The sequence below is a fragment of the Poecilia formosa genome, unplaced genomic scaffold (assembly GCF_000485575.1).
Source record: "Poecilia formosa unplaced genomic scaffold, Poecilia_formosa-5.1.2 Scaffold244, whole genome shotgun sequence".
NCBI lineage: Eukaryota > Metazoa > Chordata > Actinopteri > Cyprinodontiformes > Poeciliidae > Poecilia > Poecilia formosa.
The window spans coordinates 511726-533487 of NW_006800183.1; the positions used below are offsets into that span (position 1 = coordinate 511726).

The 21762-nt window shown below is 36.7% G+C and overlaps 1 protein-coding gene across 2 annotated transcripts; it reads right to left on the reverse strand.

Annotated features, from left to right (window-relative positions):
• Positions 1 to 1264: 1264 nt before the first annotated feature.
• xpnpep2 (X-prolyl aminopeptidase (aminopeptidase P) 2, membrane-bound) lies at positions 1265 to 20888 on the reverse strand. Of its 2 annotated transcripts, XM_007569681.2 has the most exons (21): positions 20749 to 20888; positions 19835 to 19896; positions 19515 to 19625; positions 19343 to 19406; positions 15618 to 15722; positions 13900 to 13986; positions 13592 to 13735; positions 12073 to 12174; positions 11897 to 11978; positions 10893 to 11094; positions 10724 to 10813; positions 10527 to 10636; positions 9017 to 9094; positions 7563 to 7634; positions 7421 to 7481; positions 6450 to 6519; positions 6183 to 6287; positions 4466 to 4525; positions 3709 to 3785; positions 3539 to 3628; positions 1265 to 1790 (listed from the first exon to the last, which is right to left on the reverse strand). In XM_007569681.2, exons 1-21 carry the CDS (start codon positions 20795 to 20797, stop codon positions 1593 to 1595), a joined length of 2019 nt encoding a protein of 672 aa, XP_007569743.1. In that variant the 5' UTR covers positions 20798 to 20888; the 3' UTR covers positions 1265 to 1592. The 2 variants fall into 2 exon arrangements, with proteins under 2 accessions (XP_007569743.1, XP_007569744.1); XM_007569682.2 differs by lacking the exons at positions 19343 to 19406; positions 19515 to 19625; positions 19835 to 19896; positions 20749 to 20888 and adding an exon at positions 16901 to 17239.
• Positions 20889 to 21762: the final 874 nt, after the last annotated feature.

Consider the following 21762-nt stretch of genomic DNA (forward strand, 5'->3'; position numbering starts at 1 on the left):
CTTACTTTAAGATGCAGGACGAGTTCCAGGAAATGAGCCGATTAGAGCTTCGCAAGCTAAAGGCATAATTATTAAATTTGAAGAAATATACTGTGAACCAAAAATCAATTCATTGACGCCAGGAATAAATAAATAAAAAAAAAACTGAAAGAAAAACGTAATTTCTGTTGGGTGAAACATATTGAAACATAAGCTGTGTACAATGTGGTCAGCTGAAAAAGAGGATTTTGTGGCATTGAGAGGAAATGAAAAAGCTTGGTGAAAGGAACTTATTTACTTTTCTTATCGTCAGGGTATGGTAACTTAGTGTTATCAAGCACATTCTGATAAAACCTAATAACACTTATGATTACATTTAAATCATTTTAATATGACACATTTGTTTTAAAAAAGTGGCAGAAAGATTAGACACTATAACAATCTTTTGAAGGTAATTTAATTATGACTAAACATAATCTCATACTAAACATTTACCAAAAATCTAATTGTTAACTTTCCAGACAAATGATTGTTGTTTCTTGAGAATTTAGGTTCAAACCTAAGCTTTGATTTAGTCAGCATGTTCCTTCTGAAGTACTATTTACCCCATCTAGAATCTCATACAAAAGAACAGCAGCAAAAATCAAAATGGTGGATATTAAAGATTAGGCAAATGGCAAAGAGGGCTTCCAACCTCAAAGATCTGGGGCTGATATCCAAATATAAAATATCAAAATCCCAGTCTAATCATCCAAAATGTACTAGTACCATTCAAATTTGATGCACCCATTTTTACCAATAGAACAGCAGCGAGTTTACTCCAGAAGATTCAACCATCAATAAAATCAATATTTAAAGGGATTTGTAAAGGATGTACGAACTCTTTGTGTGAATAACAAGGTTCTGGTGAATGGCAGAGTGAGTACATGCAGCAACAAACATGTAGGCTACATGCCCGTCTTTGCTAGCAGATAAAAGCTACATTAGCTAAGCTAATTTTGCTAGTTTGGCAGTAAGTACTACTGTAAATATCACTGACATTTATCTTAATATTACAAAGAGGTGGGTAGAGTACTCAAAAATTGTAATTGATTAATAATTGTGATGTACTTATATTATTTATAAGTTAGATAGAAACAAAGCTAGATGTAGTTCTTAACTTGGCTTTGTTGTCATAGCAACTCCATAGCAACTGCCTGCTAAGATGGCTGTCAGTTTCAAAGTTCATGGAAATGTAATGTTACATGATAACTATGTACAGGTTAAACAATCAGCAACAACTTTATCAGTCGTTGTCATTTCAAAGTGTGACACTTTATTAAAATATACATTATATTAGCTGGTCATACAAATGCCCAGTTTAAAACCTCAAACTATAACATCAAAAAAGAAAAAAGAAAATCACAAAATATAATTTTAAATATTAAAAAACACAAAAAAAAATCATACATTTGCTCACATATTTTAAATTATTAAATATATTTTACAATTTAAAATTTAAAAAAATTATAAATTTCTGTGCATCTGTCAACCTGGTGTAGCTGCTCGGTAGAGACTGCATAGGGATAACTTTTGAGTGCAAGTCTGCTGAGGAGTGCGGTGGGAGGAGACGCTCAGATGATGTGGAGCAGGGCGAAAACCAGAGCGATGAGCATCAGGGAGGAGGAACAGACGGAGGCGGAGGATCCAGCCTCGGTGAAAGGCTGGGTGTTTCTCAGCATCCAGTCCTTCTCCTCCTGCAGCCCCTGCTTGTCCAGCTCAGGGCCCACCAGCCGACGAATCATCTCATAGTAATTATTCAGCCACTGCAGCTGGAGATGGAAATACACACATATATTATTAAAGGTGTTTCCACTCCAGATAGTCCGGTGGACTCGGTTCGATTGGAACCAAAACTGTTAAATTTTCAGCTGGTGCAGTTTGCTTTCACACTGCACTGCACCAAATCTTTTGAAAAACCTGCTCCCCACCTCACCTGTTGTGGCGCTGCACCAAAAACTACTGAAGGAAACAACATGACAGTCTCTGAAGAAGACACTGATGGAAACCTCCTTCTTCACAAAATGTAAACAAAAATGGAACGGCGTCGGATTTTAGCGGTTTTAGGGTTTCTCTTATCTTTAGTAAAAGACCAAGAGACATTTCTCCCGCTAGCACTAGACTCTTGAGTTTGTTTTGGTTGTATTTACCCAGAATGCACTGCTCTGCTCTGGTCCAGTTGGCATTTACATATGCATTCAAGCTGCACAAGAGTTCACTTTTTTAATTTCTCAGGCACATGGTGCCATTATAGCACAATGAAGCCTCTGAAATTGGGCCTCTGTCTCTTTAAAAACTCCTGCTCTTTCTGAAAATCTGCCTTCAGGAAGTCATCACATTTTTAACAGCATTTCACCGAGAAGTTGCTCAGCAGATGTGCAGTTCCATCAGATATTTGCTAATTGCTGCTGGCTAGTCTGAAGGAGCTGAGGGGGGAGGGCTCCTCTGTGAGACGAAAGCTCAGACCCTTGAAAACTATAGCTCTGAGAAGGAGCTGTGTTTTGAAGGCGGAGCTTAGTCCAACCAGGCTTTTTGCTGAGCTGAATGGTTGACATATAGATTGAAGGATTTCACAAACATTCATAAAAGAATAAAAGCAAGACTCCAGGTATATTTTTGATGAGGGAATAACATTATAACATGATATGAAGCTTAAAAAAGTTGGTTTTACATAACACTGCCCCGTTAAACAAACCGAGACCTGGATTTGTAGGCAGAGCTGGATTCGCTTTTTTGGTCCGAATTGGAGTTTGAAGGCACATTCACATCTCCCCTAATGAACCAGACTTTCTAAGAAAACAAACTAGAGTTCAATTAAAGAGGCCCACACTTTGGACACCCCCGAACTAGTTTTAGAGATTCCTAAAACTGGCACTCAAACTACGGTCATACTGCAGGTAAGATACTCATGACTCTTCACTACTCATCACAACCCTGATTGAAGACTTTTCTCTCTATTTGAGTTAAAAATTTGACACGTTTGATCTAATTGTGGCACTGAATGCAAAGTGAAGTTAAAAAGTGAACTTTTCATTGGGTATGCTGAAATATTTAAAGGCACTAATTGGCTGTTATGATTTATTTATTAGTACTTGTGATAAAAAAATAAATAAAAGGAAACCGTTTAAAAATACATTTAAGAAAAACTAAAAGATGGGATTTAAGATATCTGATATTTCTGTAAAAACATAAATCAGTTAAAACAATACGTTAAAATATCTTTAAAAAAAGAAACAAAAACATAGAAGTTTGCTTCACACGTGGTTTTGTTTTCTTTTGCGTTGTTTTGATCTCAGAGCTGCAGAAACGCTTCAACCACAAGAGTAAGAGGGGATTTTAGGAGGAAGCAAGAACCAATGTTGCAGGAAGGGGGAAGACAGGGTCTGTGTCACACTATCGAACATCCCAGAGGTATTTACAAATTAAAACAGGAAGCTGATGGCAGCGCATTATAGTTCATGAATCTGCATCTGCCTGGTGTTTTGTAATTGAGAGATCGCTTCTGCAAAAGATTCCTCACCTGTTTTGCACTGAGGAGTGAAGTGTCGATGAGTTTTCTGTCGTATGGGACCAGAGACACAGTGTCAAATGTCAGGAAGTTGTGCCCAAACTGAGAGACAGAAAGGTGCATTAGTGATAAAGTTACTGTGAGAAACATTTTACCGATGATGCTTTCTGTTTGCTCTCTACCTTCGTATGAACTGGAACGGTCACAGCGATGTCTTCAATCCGAATGCCAAAGTCATTTTCCTTGTAATATCCAGGTTCTGCAACCAAAATGGAAACAGAAATAGATTTATATACATATAAAAAAGTGTTTAATCACTTAGAGGTATTTTCTGGCTTTGCATTTTAGCCACACTGCAAAAGCACAAAATATTACCAACTAATTTTTGTTTAGTTTCTAGTGCAAATATCTTACAACACTTGAAATCAGTCCAAATAACTTTTCAGCAAGAAACAGGAGATTATTTTATGTCATTAATTCCTTAATATTCATGAAAAAGCACTACTTCCACTGGCAGATTATTTAACTTGCACCTTCAAAAAAATATCTTGTTACTAAGTATATTAATCTTCTGATGGAATAGTGCTTTTTAAATAAATATTAAGGAATTATCTACTTAAAAAAGCTCCTATATCTTGCTAAAAAGTCTCTGTTAGATTAGGTTTGTCTTATCTTAAGTACACTAAGATATTTGAACTAGAAATTAGAACAAATTTAGTTGGTAAGATTTTGTGTTTTTACAGTGTACGTGCTAATTCGTTCATTTATCAGCCGTCTAGTTTTGCACGTAATCAGATTATCTTTGGTAATAAAATGTTCCTTGAACCTCCCTATTTTCAGACATGTTTATACTTTATGAAGTGATTTTAGTTAAGTTCACTGGAGTCCACAAACAAACTGATTCATCCTGAGAGGTTGATGAATTTACAAAGAGCTCACCAATAGACGTGAACATGCCAGCTTTGAAGGGAATGTTGTTGCTCTGAAATCCAACCGGCCCTGGAAACACGTCAGAATAAAACATAAAATATTACAGAAAGCAGGAAAAACAGCGAAAGCAAACCTACAAACACATCTGGCATGACAACACTGTCATTCTGTTTCCTTAACAGAACCTGAATAAGACTTTTTTAAACATCCTGGTATATTCTCCTGCAGTCTGAATAAATTGTTTCTCTAAGCAGTGACTGAAATAAGACAGAAAAAAGATCACTCCTTCTGAAAAGGCTCTGCTTGGAGCAGTTTTAGGGTTTTCTTATTTTAGTTAGAGAAACAAACAGGACAGCTGCTTAGTCTTTCTCCACTCTGTCTGTGACAGAATAATCATCACTACATTTTATGCATTTTTTCCACATAGGACCAAGTTGGGTTAAATAGCTTTTTTCACCAAAGACTTCTACATTTTTATTTACTCTGGTTATCTTTGTATTATAATATAATTTATTTAATTATCTAAAATATTTACCAGGAACAAATGAAGCAAAAGCAGAGGAAATTTCTGGGGCAGGGGAGGTAAATACTTTGTCACAGCGCTTTAATATTCTCCTTTGTTACTGTCACACTGTGGCGTATTTGCTTCAGCTGATGTGGGCATCGAGTGATGTAAACCACATCACAAGTGGTTGAATTGCAAAATGAAATGTTTGCTCACATGCGCGTTGTTTGCCAAGTTTTGCAATGCTCAACTAAACCCCCAGCTACTCAACTTAATGCAAACTCTCTGAGATTTGGTAATCAAATTAGATTTATTTAAATATATATTAGTGTTTCTGTTTCTATGTGGCAACAAGTATTTAAAAGGAACCTATTCAGATGTTTTTGTGCTTCCATTTGGGTTTCTACTGCTTCTAAAAACAGGCCAGGGGATTAAAAAAAAAGAAAACTTATTAACTTATTGCCTTTTTGAGGCAGTAAGTTAATGTTTTTCGGTGTTTGGAAAACGAGCTATTTCAAAAACCTTCCGAATGTCTAGTCGTATTCCACGGGCACTGCACTGTTACCTAGCAACCACAGCCCAGCCCAGCCCGGTTACCTAGCAACCCAAGCTGAACCCCAGCATGTTTCAGCTGGTTCTATCACTGTACGCACTGTGTAATGTAAGTCAACAAGAAAACAAGAGTATTATTGTTGGCTTACATCCAGAAACCACTTTTTGAATTCTTGTTCAATTCAAATAAAATTTAAAAAACACTTTATTGATTGAAAAGGGAAAATAAATGTTGTAGCTCATTAATTCAAAGTCTTCAAACAGTTAGTGTGGGCAGTGATGGCTGTTGGCAGGAAAGATCTCTTGTAGTAGTCTGTATTACAGTTGGTTGTACAGGAGACTCCACTTCTGTTTTTCAAAGATGTACGGCTGTATAACAGCACATCTGTTTGAAGTCATTTTCACAAACATTGAGTCGGGGGCCGTGGCAACCAGCAGCTTGTTTGGATTTAAAGCGACAGGATGCCCAAACGCAGCTCATTATGAAAGGAGATCAAAATAAGCAGAACTGAAAAAACTAAAACCTCATTATCAGAATGATTTATAAGAATGATTTATAAGGATGATTTTATGCAAAAAATTTATGAAAGTGTTTTGTATTGACTTTAGACCAAACCTGTTCAAGGAATCATAATAGGTCACCTTTAAAAATCCTAATGAAAACCTTACACTCATGAACTCCAAAGTAGTTCCCCACTCCATGACCGGTGCCGTGGCCGTAGTTCAGGCCCACCTCCCACAGAGCCCGGCGGCCCAGCATCTCTATGCGCACCCCTGTCGAGACACAAGAGGCCTCTTACAGAGCAGAAAGCAAACATCCTGCTGCAGAAGCAGGACCACAATCTCCTCAACATGATGTGGATGGAGGAAGAGAGCTCTCTAGTGGCAACACAAAAACACATTTCAGGGACGGCAAATCCAGAGTTTCCCACTCACCGCTTGTGCCTGATGGAAAAACAGTTTGAGATATTTCAATATTTCCCATGAGAACTCGAGTGAACGCCTCCTGTCAGAGGAAGAACACGTTTCAAAGACAAAGACAAAAAAATTACACTTGGCCTACTTTATTCATTTGAGTGGAAACTGTTGACAAATTTTAATTTAGTTAACTAGAGAAAAATGAGTTGAATTAAAATTTTTAGTTGTCAGAGTGACATAATTTGTACATTATGAGTGAAAAAATGCTAAATAAGTTCACTGAATGTACGCATATTACAGCAAGCTGACAAAAAGTACAGCTAGTTCAGTTAGCTTCTCTTTTAGCTTTTTTCTCAATCTGAAGTTAATTCATTAATTTTATTTTAGTTAAACATAATGTCATAAACTCAGATGATCATTTTTGCTTTCAACTAACAAAATACAATTATGTGCACTGCAAAAACACAAAATCTTACCAAGAAATTTTTGTCCAGTTTCTAATGCAAACAGCTTAGTGAACTTGAAGACAAGTATAACTTATAAGTAACTTTTTAGCAAGTTATAGGAGCATATTTTAAGTCAATAACTCTTTAATATTGGTTTAAAAGTACTAGTTCTATTGTCGGATTGTTTCACTTATAAAAATGGAAGAATGTCTTGTTATAAGTGAAATAATCTGCTAGTGGAAATAGTACTTTTTCATCAATATTAAATATTTATTTACTTAAACAAGCTCCTATATCTTGCTGAAAACTTACTTATAAGTTACTTTTGTATTTTTGCAAGTGCACTTGAATCTAGACAAAAATACTTGGTAGACTTTGTGTTTTTGCAGTGTACATAATTAAATTAAGTCAGTTATGCAAATGAAAAGAGTATCTAATCTTCATTTTGTAGAATAACATGGAACTCATTGAAAAGAAAAAATATGTTAAGTCAATGTTTCATTTTTTTTTGTGCAATAAGAGGCTATTTAATGTAAATGTCACCTTCTGCATGTCTGTGGGCGTCCCCCAGTGAACCGTACGGGTGATGTCAGTGGTCCCGTCTCTGAGAGTAGTGAGAAACGCCGTGACTCATTTTCTGCTCACGAGACGTGAAGTGAAACTGGAGGAGAGCGGATTTACTCACAGATACTGACCGCCGGAGTCAACCAAGAACATCTCCTCAACCGTCAGCCTCCTGCTGGTTCCTTCTGACGGGCTGAAAAACAAAACAGGAACTGATACCGCTGAAATATACGACTGTGTTTACTGTTAAAATACTATAGAAATGTTTTTAAAAACGGCTTTTAGTAAGAAAGGAAAATGCATCAGGGATGGTTGTTTTCTCTAGAAACTCCTACTCGTTCACACCTGCATTGAGTTCTAAAAACGTTTAAACTAAGAATTTTTCTTTTTAATTGTTTTCTGACATCAGAGCAGTTGGTTGTTTGTCCGTTATACTTTCAGGTGGTTTAACAGAAAAGGTAAATTTAGCTGTGAGACGAAATGTTTGACTTTATTACTGAGACAAGCTGTACATGGTGAAGTTACTCAAACAATGTAAAGTGTAAAATCAGTCGTCAACTAAAAACTGTAAGAGGTTCTCATAAGACCAGCTGCATACTTTCCCCTTTTTGTCACATTGTAACCACAAACTGGAAATATATTTTAGTAGTATTTATGTGATAGTAGTCCATATTTGTGAAGTTGAAGTAAAAGGATTTACATATTTACAAAAAAAAACAACAACAAAAAAAACATCCTATTTGGTGAAACAACAACACAGTCAGAGCAGCATTAAAAGAGCTGAGTAGAAATTAGTTACATTTACTTGAGTAATGTTTTCGAAAAACAAAAATACTTTTAGGAGTATTTTTACTGCGTTGTACTTTTATTTTTACTTGAGTAACTTTATTATGAAGTATTTCTACTCTTAATTGAGTAAAATTTCTGGATTTTCTACCCACTGAAGAAAAAACAAACATGTTTTAACCAGAAATTCACCAGACACAGAGACACAGACCTGCAGTTTTAGTCAAAGTTTTATAATTTTATATTAAAAGAAACTGATTAGGGAAAATTTTATTTTGCCTGATTTTGTTATTTTTTGTTACTTAAATGAATTATTGCAGACGCATCATTTGCTACAAATGATCAAGCATTCACTTAAACAATACTATTTTACTGAATTTTACTAACTGAAATGTACATTTTTTTCTTATTTAAAAGGGAATTGAAAATTTAGTTGCATCTTTTAGTGTATTTCTAATATTGTATTCAATATATGTTGTTACTCATATCAATTAAAACTCTTCAAATAGTTGTTGTAGATGCTAATGGCTGCTAAAAGAGGCTAAATGAAAAATATGCTGAATGTTTTTTCTCTGATTAATCAACTATTCCTTGACTTATATTTACATGTTTTGAGGGTGATATTGCTACGTATCAGAAAATAAATCTCCACTGCGAGTTTTTAATGTTTTCTCCCTATTTAAAAAAGAAATTGTTTTTTGACATCCAAAACTGTCTCGTCATAAAAACTTTGAGCATTTTAAGAAGAAAGGCCTCGTTAAAAAAGAAGAAGACGTGAGTTCGTCTCACCTGTAGTGGGCCAGAGCAGCGTTCGGTCCGCTTGCAGAGATCGTCTCAAAGCTCGGGCCTCGGTTGTCCTTCTGTTTGCTGCAACGTTTATATCAGCTGTGACTCCAAAGTTTTATAAATACTTTATTAATACTGCAGAGTAAAGTTGTGAATTCACAGTTCAAACAAGGCGTTTATATATACAAACATGTAAGAATACTTCCTTCTTTTCTGTTTGACATTAAATCAGACTGAACTTTTCTGTTTTGGTTAAAAACATTTTATTTCAGTGTGTTAAATCAGAATAATGAGAAAGCTTTTCATATACAATATCTTGTTATTTAGCAAAAGGAAATAATTATGGAAATCCTGATTAAACCTCCTTCAGGCCTCATTCTATGAGCTAAAAGACAAACTGACTACTTTTACTCACTTCCTTTCTTCTCCTACTACTCTCTAGCTTGTATTATTTGCTGTTATTTCAACTGTTAGCTTTACGTTTTATCCAATTATTATTTTCATCTCCATATAAACTACATATAATCTGGCATTCAGTTTGGCTGTGATGCTTTTGTGAAGATAGAAAGTATCCTATTAATTGATAGGATTAATGTGGATGTCTGTGTGATTAAAAGGAGACCTATTATGTTTCCTTGAAGAGGTTAGAATAAATCTATGGGCGATACAAAACATGTTCATTACATATTTGCACAAAACCATTCTTAGATAATGAGATTTTCGTCTGTTCTGTTGATTTTCTTTCAGAAAGATGTTTTAGGGCTTCTTGTCACTAAATTTAAATAATCAGCTGCTGGCCAACTCAATGTTTACACTCAGGTGAAAATAGCTGCAAACAGATGCGCAATTATACAGCCATACATCTTTGAAGACCAGAAGTAGAGCCTCCTGCACAACCAACAACAATGGAGTAATTGGTTTCTGGATGGTAAGTCAAAAACAAAACACTTTTTTCCCCCAGCAGCCATTGTACAGCGCGTAAAACCAGCTGACCAAACATACTGGAGCTTCACAGGGGTAGGAGTTTATAAGTTCTCACTTCTTCCTACCCCATTTTGAGCATGATATGTTAACTGAAACAAAAAAATCTGTATTTTCTCTTCTTTCTTATGCACTTCTTGTTACTGTGCACTATTTTATTTTATATTTGTATCATGTTCGAATAAAATTTCATTTCATTTCATTTCATTTCACTGTGGTTGCATGAAATGTGACTTAACTATCTAACAGCTCATTTTCCAGACACCAAAAAACATTAATTGATGTTTGAAGCTGTTGGGCTGTTTTGAGAAGCAGTTCAGACTCAAATGGAAGTACACAAATGAGCTAAACGCAAATTTTCCATAATGGTTCTTCTTTAAATTGAAACATCTTTGTATAAAGAGAATAAAGATAACATTTGCTGTGGATTGGAGCTATATAATAAACTGAACGTAATTGAAAAGTTTACGTTGGTTTAAGCTAAGACTCTTCTTCTGTAAACATCTGGTTGTAAGTCAGTTTGCTGACTCACCTGCGACAGTGGTTTACATATTCTGCAGCTCTCAGCTCGGTCACGTTCCCCGCTGGGACGACCTTTTCCAGCCACATCAGCAGCTGGATGACAGCAACCGCATCCCTCACCTGAACAAAAGTAAAAGGAAAAAGGTAAAAGTTTGGGTTTGTTTTTTTCAGGTGGTAAATATGAATCTGTCTGCGTTTGGGACGTACATGAGCTTCCCTCAGTATTCGTTCCTCAGTCTCGTCTTTCACAGCTTTAGTTGTCAACACAGGAGAGTAGGAGGATGTAATTAGTTTCTCCTATATTAGACAAACAAACAGTCATTAATATAAAACATTTCCTTCAAATGAGCGGAACCTTTTGAAATGATCTGCATACCTGAGGTGTTATGAGCTCATAAAGAGCGTAGTTTGTGTATTCTGTACCAATCCACACTTTAACGTCAGACTGAGCGACATAGGTCATCAGATTCTGACGAACAGAGTCGTAACTTTTCAGCTGCACGCAGAGGGATCCGTTACAGGACGCGCTCAGGTACGCCTTCAGCTCCTCAGTCACTCTGTTTGTGTGGACAAACAGCCTGCAGGAGGACAAACAGCAACATGCTCATATGCAGGGCATTTTGTTGGGTCAGTGGTGGAATTGCTTGAAAAATATGCATGTTATTGTTTAAATGCAGAAATTTCACGCATGTGTACAACGCTGAAGGGTAAAAAGGTGATTCTATGCCATCTGAAGCCGCGATGCTGCAGTAAAACAACTCAGTTAACTAAATGAAACCTAGAGATGTTGGTATTATTTAACTAACAACAACGCCGCTAATGTGTCAGGATTCAACACCAAAAAACAGTCAAACATTTCCTACATAAAGAACAGAACATTCAGTCCGTTACAGTTTTGTGTTTTTAGTCTTGATGTGTATTTTGTGATTATTGATAAGTGATCGCTGTGGCAGATTACCTACCGCTGCTATAGCTAACATAACACAGCTGTGACTGATTAGCTACTTTAAACTCAATCTAATGATGTCAGAGTTGGTGTTTAGGTCGCCTTTTTTGATTTTTTTAACCAAAACATTGAATCCTGCAGCACATCTACATGTTAGCATAACTGAACTACTTCCCTCTCCCTTGCTATTTTTAATTAAAGCTTTATTTAGCTGTGACAGTGTCGACAACTAGCAGCAAAGCACTGCGTCCCTTTTATTTTTATGTATCAGCCGTATATTGAAGATTTAGTGTGTTATGTTGATAACTTGACAGCTGAAACCAATGCTAGTCATGGCCTAAAGCAGAAAGCTGGGGATCTCGTGACATCACGCAGCAACGTGTCTATAAATAGTTAGTTGTTCAATAAATAGATATAAACAGTGAGTGACTGACCAGATCTCATCTAAAGTTAGAAGTGTGTAGGAGTAGAAGAAAGGATTGTAGGGAATGTCGTTTCCACGTAAATTAAAGAGCCCTGAAAAACAAAAACGAACATCATCACTGACTTTAATTTCTTTCCAAACTGTTATTATGATTTATTAGTTTAAAAAGCACCAGTTTTTGCTCACATGCTGTTTCATCCAGAGCTGAGAGCAGAAGAGCTGTGGGTTGGTATGGATTGGTCCTCATCAGACTCCGTATCTGCTCCACCTTATCCTGCCAAGTCCTTTCTGAGAGACCAAACATTTTACATTAAAGGGGCAGTAATACGTGTTTTTCAGCCATTTTATACCACAATCAAGTTACTATGTTACCTTCAGTTGTTATATAACTTAAAAGAAATTTGACTTTGTAACTTAACACCTTGAAATTGGACCAGTCAAAGTCTAAACCTAAATCAAACCAAGAATCTTTGGTAAAACTTAAAATTAATGAACGAAAAAAAGAGTTTGATTGAGTTTTGCAAAGTGAAACTCTCTACTGCTGGTAGACAAATCCAACATAATGCTGTAACTGCACATTCATGCCACACTTTTGTTTTCAGGTGATATTTTCAGGTAATCCCACTGAAATATATTGAAAATGTGAAAACCCTGAAGCAGTATGATTCATTCTGTGTCAAATGATAAAATAATCTCAACCCCAATCTGCTCAGGGATTCTTTACTTTCTGAAACTTGAGAAAATCAGGACGTCACTTCACGTCTCCTTTGAGTAATTTACACACACTTGTGTTAAAAACTACAACTAACATTCACTCTATAACAACTTAGCTGCAATTATTATTATTATTATTATTATTATTATTACTTACTTGCTTACCAATATTTTTCTCCTTTCTGAAGTGAATTTGTGTATTAAGTTTTGCCAGATTGCTCTTGACAGTTGGTGGTTACCATAGCAACCAGTAACTGACAACTCCCCCTCCCTTTTTTCTGTTGCTGTCAGAAATGTTTAAATATAATTTTATTTGAAAATTGGTGGGTTGTTTTGCTCTTTATGTTACCTTACTGTTAGTGGAGGCTGCTTTTCTGCTTTTTGAATTCATGCTTTTGTTATAAAGAAGGTTATACAGTTTCTTTTATCGGTATAATATTATAATAGTTTCATGATTTTACCATTTGTTAAAAACTAAATAAAGTTTTGGAAAAAGAAAACACTGCTAACGATGAAGAAAACTGGCTCAGTTGGGTCAACGGTTTTTAATTGAATCAATCTAAATATATTTTCCTGAAAATGTAGTGTATCTTCTGAGAATAAAAACACATTTGTGCGTTTTTGTTCCTCCCTGCTTGTTTGACATTCAAGTCATCTTCTTGTTCTTCATTACTTAATGGACTCCATCCAGTCTGCCAAGAATATAAGAGCCACCTTTCTTATCCCGACTGTCAGGATAAGAAAGAGCATGCATCATTCTGTGCATGCTCTTAAAGCCATGCAAAGAATGATTGTTCCAGTTAAATGTACAGACCATTAGGTTTATGGTGCCCTCCATTTGGTCCATTTTTCTAATCTGCAGCCATAAAGCCTAATAAGACCAACACTGAGACAACTTCCTGGCTTCTTCAGTCCTTCTGAGTTAGTGTTCGATCTGCCAGCCAACCGTAGAAAACACAAACACAGACTTTATGGCTGCTTGAAGACTTACGTATGACTCTATCAGGCAGACGGGTGAGGCTGTCTGCTGGGGCTTGAGGTCTGTCTTTCCACACCTGGTCGACCAGGTTGACAGGAATGGACTTTAGGATTCGATTGCTGGACTCCAGACTCATGGCGTAGTTCTCCTGTGTCTCTAATGGAGCAAATTGCAGGAAAATACGGCCATTAAACAGAATCAATCTCAAGTAATGGCGGATGGCGTCTGGTCTGGGGTCCCTTTCAATATTTTCCATCTACTTGGTGCTTTATTGCTGTTAAAACGGACTAACAGCTGAGGTAAATAGGGTGAAAACTCACTGAGGGAGAAGAGGAAGGGGTCAAAACCGATGTTGCCTCCTGCTGGTACCTCTGAGATGAGCCACTCCGCCACACTGATGACGGAAACTGAAACAACCAAGCAAACATTTATCACTGCCATCACAAAATATGGACAAAAACTAATGCAGAGTACGGCAGAGTCATCATTAAATGAAATTCTGCAGATTAGTCTTAAAGTAAATCAAATCACCACTTTCAGCTTGATAAGGACTAAAAAATTTAACTTCTTTCTTCAATGTACATATATGTATAACTAATATGTAGAAACTAAATGTAGGAATATTAACTGGACAGCACAAAGTAAGCATATTTGTAAGCATAACGGCACATTCTCACACTATAAAATTCAAATTGATTATGTTTTCTTGCGTTTTTCTTTAATTCTGTCATTTTGTTTTGAATTTCTGCCACATTGATACACTATATTGATCTACTAGTATTTATTAGTTGTTTTTCATTCAAGAAATACTCAATTTGGAGGAGTAAAATCTGTCTGTGATTGGCTGAATGGTTAATTTATAAACTCTTTAAGTTTGTAAATGTAAGACGTTTTTGGCCTTCTTGGTGTTCCATACACGAGTCGAAGGAGTGTTAGAGTGGTTGTCTGGAAGTTTCTTTGCTAAAAAAAAACTTTTTCACAAAGTATCCAATACATTTCTGTAAGTGTGTCAAATATTCTGTGTGAATTAAGTTTTTTCACCATCATTATGTAATTTTTATTTCAATGAGCAATGTGCTGCAGTTAGCTGTTAGCAATGGCAACTAGTTGTTAGCAAAATTGGTGCATATTAGTACAGCTATTTGTGCATTAGCATGAATGGTAACTATTAATAGTTACAACTGCTTTATGCTAATGCTACTCATTAGCATAAATGCTAATGAATAGCACAAATGAGGACTAGCTTGTAGATAATGCTAGTGATGTTCTAGCATACAGCAATTAGTCATTAGTAATGCTAGTAACAAGATTAAAAAACAATTAGCAATGCTAACAGGCTACTAATAAGCTATTAGTTGTGCTAATTAGTAATGCTAATAATTCCTGCATTACAATTTCACCACTTTCTACAAATTCAGTTTACTGAGACTTTCTGGTTAGTTTTTAAAAACGTGAAAAATAATAATTTTCTTTTCTTTTTCACACAAAATATAAGTCTTCAGTGACATTGTTTCTATCTCCCAGCTCTGGAATATGTTGTTCATGAGTTGTCTAATTGTCAAATTTAAGTTTCCAGCAAATGTTTAATAACATTTATCTAGGACTTTTAGTTTTATTTCAGTTTTAGGTTGATGGATGTCTGACTACAGCGACCATTAATTGTGGCACAGATAATGGAAAATCGGTGATTCATGTTTCCATTATTACTTTAATCATAACTTGTTTATTTAAATATAAAAAGCTGTGAATTTCATGGGCCTTATCCTCTTGAAAAACAACAACTAAGAAACAATGATTAAATATTTCCTCTTGGATAATTTTTTTGAAAAACACCATAAAATGTGGAGAAAGCAATGTTGCATGAGAAAACAAGCTTTGTTTATGGGAGGTTTTTCATTATAAAACCCCCTTAATGACATGTTGAGTCTTTAAAAGGCTATTTTTGAAAAGATAAATAAAAAACACACCACAACAATTTAAAAGGAATGCATGTGTGCAGCGCTGCCATGACAGCGAGGCGTGGTACAGTCACCCATACCGTCTTTCTGCAGCTCCCAGTTGCAGTCCATCTGTCTCTCAGCTTGGACCCAGTAGCGGCTGTCTGTCCACAGAGCCGCCTTGGTCTGAGTGACAACGGCAGTGCCTGGAAAAAAGAAGGGCAACAGCTGCACTATGAGGTGGTCAGTGTTTGATTACCTAAAACTATAAATATCAGACTTTACACTGTATGTGCAAAGCCATCGTTAAGCTCTTTCAATGTAAGTTACCAGGTCCCAGATCTTCTTGAAGTGGTATTAATTATCCCTCCATTCATTCAAAATTCTTCAAGACGGTTCACTTTTGTGTCAAACACGACATCAAGATACTTGAACTGTTCTGCCTGCAATTTTCTGGCCTTTAGAGGTGATATGATGCCTCCTTGAACGGGTTATGATAGGCCTATGGGCATCACAACGCATCACATGTTTTGGACAAAATTATTCCTAAATAATGAGATTTTAGTTTGGTCAGTTCTGACTATTTTGAGCAGTTTTAGCATCTCTGTCACTTTAAATCCAAATTAGCAGCGGCTGGCCACGCCCCTAATTAAACTTTTACACTCGCATATGAATATACCTGCAAACAGATGTGCAATTATATAACCATATATCTTTGAAAAGCATCAGTAAAGCCTCCTGAACAACCAACAATAATGTAGCAAGCGGTTTCTGAATGGTAAGTCAACAACAAAACTCTTGTTTTTTCCTGCAGCCATTGTACAGCACATACAGCGGTAAAACCAGCTGACCAAATGTGCTGGAACTCAGCTTGGGTTGCTAGGTGACGGTCTAGGCTGGGCTGCTGTTGCTAGGTAACAATGCAGTGCCCACTGATTATGACTCAACAATGGGGAGGCTTTTGAAACAGCTTGTTTTCTAGATACCAAAAAAACATTAACTTACTGCCAAAAACAGCTGGGTGGTGTTTTTAAGCCCTTGAGCTGTTTTGTAAAATATGAATTTTACATAATAAGTTTCCTTTAAACTGTGCCATCTTTGGGATTTCGCAAGGGATTAGCAAAAGAAATGGGAAACTGTTTTTGTAACAGGCGGCAAGTCCAAATTGATGTGCAGAGATGACAGTGGTTAAATTACTTTTTTATGCCGTATTGATGAATGTTACACGGCTTAGGAAAGAAACTAATTGGAAATGGCTGAAAAAAAAAAAACAGTCAAAGCTCATAGAAAAACTCTAAACAAAATATGATTTTTAAAAATGTGCCTGAAAAAAATAGAAAGGAAGTATGGTTTTCATTTTCCAACTTTATGAAGTAGAACTTACTAGTACCAGGTTGGATCCTCAGTTTACCTTCACTGCATTAAATCTTTTAGAAAATGTTGGAAACATTTATCCAAGTTGACATGACAGCTTCACTAAGTTGTTGCAGAATTGATTATCGTAAATCCACAACCCAAATCCCCTGTTTCACCACCAGCTGAACTCTGAACTTGTGTGAAACGCCAAGCGGACCGTATATTCCTCAGAAGCGGGAAGTGGACTACATCGCAGGGCATTCTGGGTAAATACAACCAAAACAAACGCGCTAGAAGGAGAAACAGCTTCTGGTCTCCTACCAAAGACAAAATAGAAATCCTACAACTGCTAAATTCTGACGCTACTTTTAGTTTATATTTCGTGAAAAAGGAAGTTGCGGCTAATGCCTTCTTCTGAGGTTTTGTGTTGCTTCTTTAGTCGTTCTTGGTGCAGCGCCACCACAGGTGAGGCGGGGAACAGGTTTTTCAAAGGGTTTAAGTTGTTTGACGGTGCTGTGTGAAAACAGCACAAGAGATGGGTAGAGAACCCAAAAATGGTACTCAAGTAAGAGTAGCATTACTTAAACATTATTTTACTCAAGTAAAAGTGAAAAGTCTGTCCAATAAATTACTCAAGTAAGACTAAAAAAGTATTTGATCAAAACATCAACCATTTAAAATTATGTGGACATTTTAGATATTTTAAGAACCAAAATAAAATTAACTCAAATGAGTAATAACAAAAATAACAAAATCAGGCAAGATATTTTTTTCCCAGTTTCTTTTGGTAAAAAACTTATGAAACTTTGACAAAAACTGCAGGTGTTTGTCTGTGTCTGGTGAGATTTTGGTTAAAACATGTTTGTTTTTCTTTCAGTGGAGATTCCAGAAATTTTACTCAGGTAAGAGTAGAAATACTTCATAATAAAACTCCTCAAGTAAAAGTAAAAAGCTCAGGGCAGTGAAAATACTCCCAGAAGTAATTGATTAAATGTAAGTAGTTACCACCCAACTCTGCGAACAACACCAGCTGAAAATGTAACACATGTTGTAATTTTGATCCACAATTGAACTTGAAGCCCCAGAACATTACAAAAACCCTGATTCTGATTTATTGACACATGGAGAGATAAAAACACGCTTGTTGTTTATGCCAAATTTTGACTCTGCCATCTGACTGCTGCAACAAAAATCAAAGCCCATTAAAACAGGCAACGTTTTTACAAGCTGCAGTTCCAACGAGCCTCATGTTTCCTTTCTAACTAACTTTCAGCTCATTCTCCTTTGACATTGAATGTCAACAAGGCATTTTTGTCCAAATAACCGCCTCTCACCGGATATTTTCTTTGTTTCAGGCATTTTTCTGTACGTCTGAGGGATGGTTGTGCTTTAAATTACCCTGGTATTATATCAGCAGATTGTGACATATTCAAACAAGCCCATCTGGCACCAACAACCGGGCTGCAATTTGTGATAAAAAGCAACAGAACAGATGTACCAAATAAAGTGGTGAGATCATATTTAATTCGGTACCAGCAGCTGAAATAGACTCATTTCCCCACATTTTTTTACAGCTTTGCAGCGGCATGTTCAGGTTTAAACCTCAATTTACTGTAGGCCTGATACGATTAATTGAATTAATCACGATTAATCAATTATTTAAATAATGGCTAACTGATTTAGTAATTGATTAATGGTTAACGTAACTATACAGACTCAAAAAAGGCAATTTACTAAATTAACAACATACATTCAGAGGAGTAATTAAGCCAAAACTGTACAAAAATATCTCCATTTTACATTTAGGTTAAAAAATAACATCTCTGTCTGTAAATATCTTCTACCCAAAAGACCTGAAGTGGCAGGTTTAGCTTCACCTGGTTCAAAAATCTTAATAAGCATCTGTTGTTATCCAATTATTAATCAATTCAAATGAAAATCAATCACCAGATCAGCCCTTCACTGTATTGATGTGAAGCAGAAAGTTGTTGATGTTGATGCAACCTTTGCTACAAATGATCAAGCATTCACTAAAGCAAAGCTGTTATTGTATTTTAGGCAATAAAATGTTTATTTTCTTATTTAAAAAGTAATCAAATTAGTTATTTATTTGCACGTGTAGGAAAAATATGCAGAATTTGCCAATGTTTTAATTTGATTAATCAATTAATTGTCAGAATAATCGATTAATTGATTACTAAAATAGTCGTTACTTGCAGTCCTGGTTTACTGTCATTTCTTTCCATATAAATCAAATTAGTAAAAGTCTCTTCTATGACCAGCTGCTCTTATGGGCCTGATAAATCAGCAGTCAGGTTGCTCTGCGAGGACAGTCACCATGAATGAGAGGACGTAATTAAACAGCGGGTGAAAGTGCTGAAAACAAAATGAACGACGAGTTGGTGAGGATGTGGGATGAAAGCAGAGCAGATGTGGAGGAGGATGAAGAGGAGGAGGAGGAGGATTGTACCTGCAGAGCCTGTAAAACCAGTCATAAAGGCCATCCTGGCGTCACGTGGGGCAATGTATTCACTCTGGCAGAAAACCCCCCCCAAAAAAAACAAGCTGCAAATTACAACCACACAAATGCAAACAAGGATTTTAAATCCAGATGGATTAATTATGACAGCCGGCAGATGTACCAGGTGAGCATCAGTGCCAGGAATGATGTAGGCAGAGACATTCAGGGGCAGCATTTGGGCTCGCAGCTCCCACAGCTGGATAGAAGTATTTACTGCTGTGCTGGGGAGATACTGCAACAAACCGACAGGAAGAACGATGAGGCGCTCACAAAGCAAGGAGGAAACCTCCACATTTCATTAAACCCAGCAAGCTGCTGAATTATCTCCTTCTCTATCATCCTCTGTAATCATTAACGCTGGGTGAATCCACTGAGGGCAAAGTTGTAACTGCTGATGGTTTTATGGAAAACTGTAGTTTATTGTTTATTGCTGAGTCTCACCGGTGGAGTCAGAGAGCAGTTCCTCTCGGTTCGTTCATACGCAGCGGCACAGAAAAGATGGCCTGAAAGTACATGCAAACAGAGCAAAGAGACAATTACAGATCCTGACTCAAAAGCAGCTCCACACAACTAGATCAGCATCGACTTAAAGGAAGTCAGTGTTTCAGCTGTTTTACAGTTTTCTGGAAGTTTGTTCCAGATTTGTAGTGCAGAGAGGTTTGTTTCTGTGCAGACAATGAGTCAAAGCTGAAAATTTACAGGCACAAAAAGTCAGAATAAATGGAAATCAAAGTACAATTCTGCAAAACAACAAACTATTTTTCTGTTATCTATTTGTTCAGATGCAGCAGCTCGAAAAGATGAACTGCAAGAACATGAAGACGGAGAAAAAAGACAGAAAAAGTTACAAATGTTGTAACTTACTCTGCTGAATTGTGTCTTTTAAACATCTCAATCAAGCAAGCAGATTTCAGCAACAATGAGTGCTTTACATCATAAAAACACAAAATAAAAAGCCGGCAATTGAGAAACCAGAAACAAACATTACATTTAGTTGAATTTCATCATCAAAATCTTCAATACACATCAAATACATCAATAAATACTCCACTGATTGTGGCTCAAAAGCAGCTCTCAACAAAAGTATTCTTAGCGTTGATTTACGGGAGCTCAATGTTACAGCTACTCTGCAGTTTTCTGGAAGTTCGTTCCAGATTTGCAGTGCGTAGAGGTTTTCATCTGTGCAGGCAACGAGTCAAAGCTGAAGATTCATGAGCCCAAAAAGTCAGATCAAGAGAAATCAAACTGCAATTCTGCAAGACAACTCAACATTTTTCTAAAACTGTGAACCTGTTTTAGACGCTCTAACATTGCAGCAGCAGCAGCAGCAGCAGGAAAGAAGACAAACTCTTTACCGGTCAGTGCCACCGCAGAAGCCGCCCACAGCCACGCAGAGGAAGGCATCGTCAGCTGCACGCCGCTCTCAGACTGCCGGCCGACCTGATGTGCATGCAGGTTATGTGACGAGGAGCGCCGGGCGATGTTGTGATCAACTGTGTGTGTGTGTGTGTGTGTGTGTGTTTGTGTGTGTGTGTGTGTGTGCGCGTGTAGAGCCGCCCTCTCTCTCCCACATCCTGCTCCTCCTCTTCCTCACCACCACTCACTATCTGCTCTGCCTGTGGCCCTTCCTGGTAGGAATCATAAGCAGAGAGCGGATTGTAAGAATAACTGTGCTGTGTCACTGCGACCGATCATCTTGTTGTTCAAATGTTTCCCAAATGTTTTCCCTTTACATGCTTACATGTATGAAAATACACGTTTTCCTTTTGGTCAGACAGGAGAAGCAAAATTATATTTTTTATGTTAATTGTCTAAATAACGAGAGACAATTTTTAAATTTCTTCAAAAAAGAGGTTTACGTACATTTGTTGTGTTTTCATAAATTACAATGCTCTTTAAAGCTGCAGCTCGTAACTTTAATAAAAAATATATTTTTATTATTTGTTGAATCTCTTTATGTTATGACAGTAAAATAAGAGACAGATAATCTCTATAAAAATGGAGCTTCCATGAATTCTCCCAGTGCTAATTAGAAACAATCAATCAGAGCCAGGAGGCGGGGCTTAGTGCTGTCAATCACTACTCTCCAGTCATGAATGCTAAGGTTAGTTAGCACGACTATCGATGAAGACAGACAAAGGGTTTTTCTGTAACAGAATAATAATGTTATTCTCTCATCAAAACATACCTGGAGCTTTGCTCTGATAATTTCATCCATGTTTGAAAAATAATTTTATCTCTATGGCAACCGTCTGAGACTAAGCGTTTAGTCTCTGATGGCCTCCAGGTAGTTCCTCCAGGTAGTTCCTCCAGGCAGTTCCTCCAGGCAGTTCCTCCAGGCAGTTCCTCCAGGCAGTTCCTCCAGACAG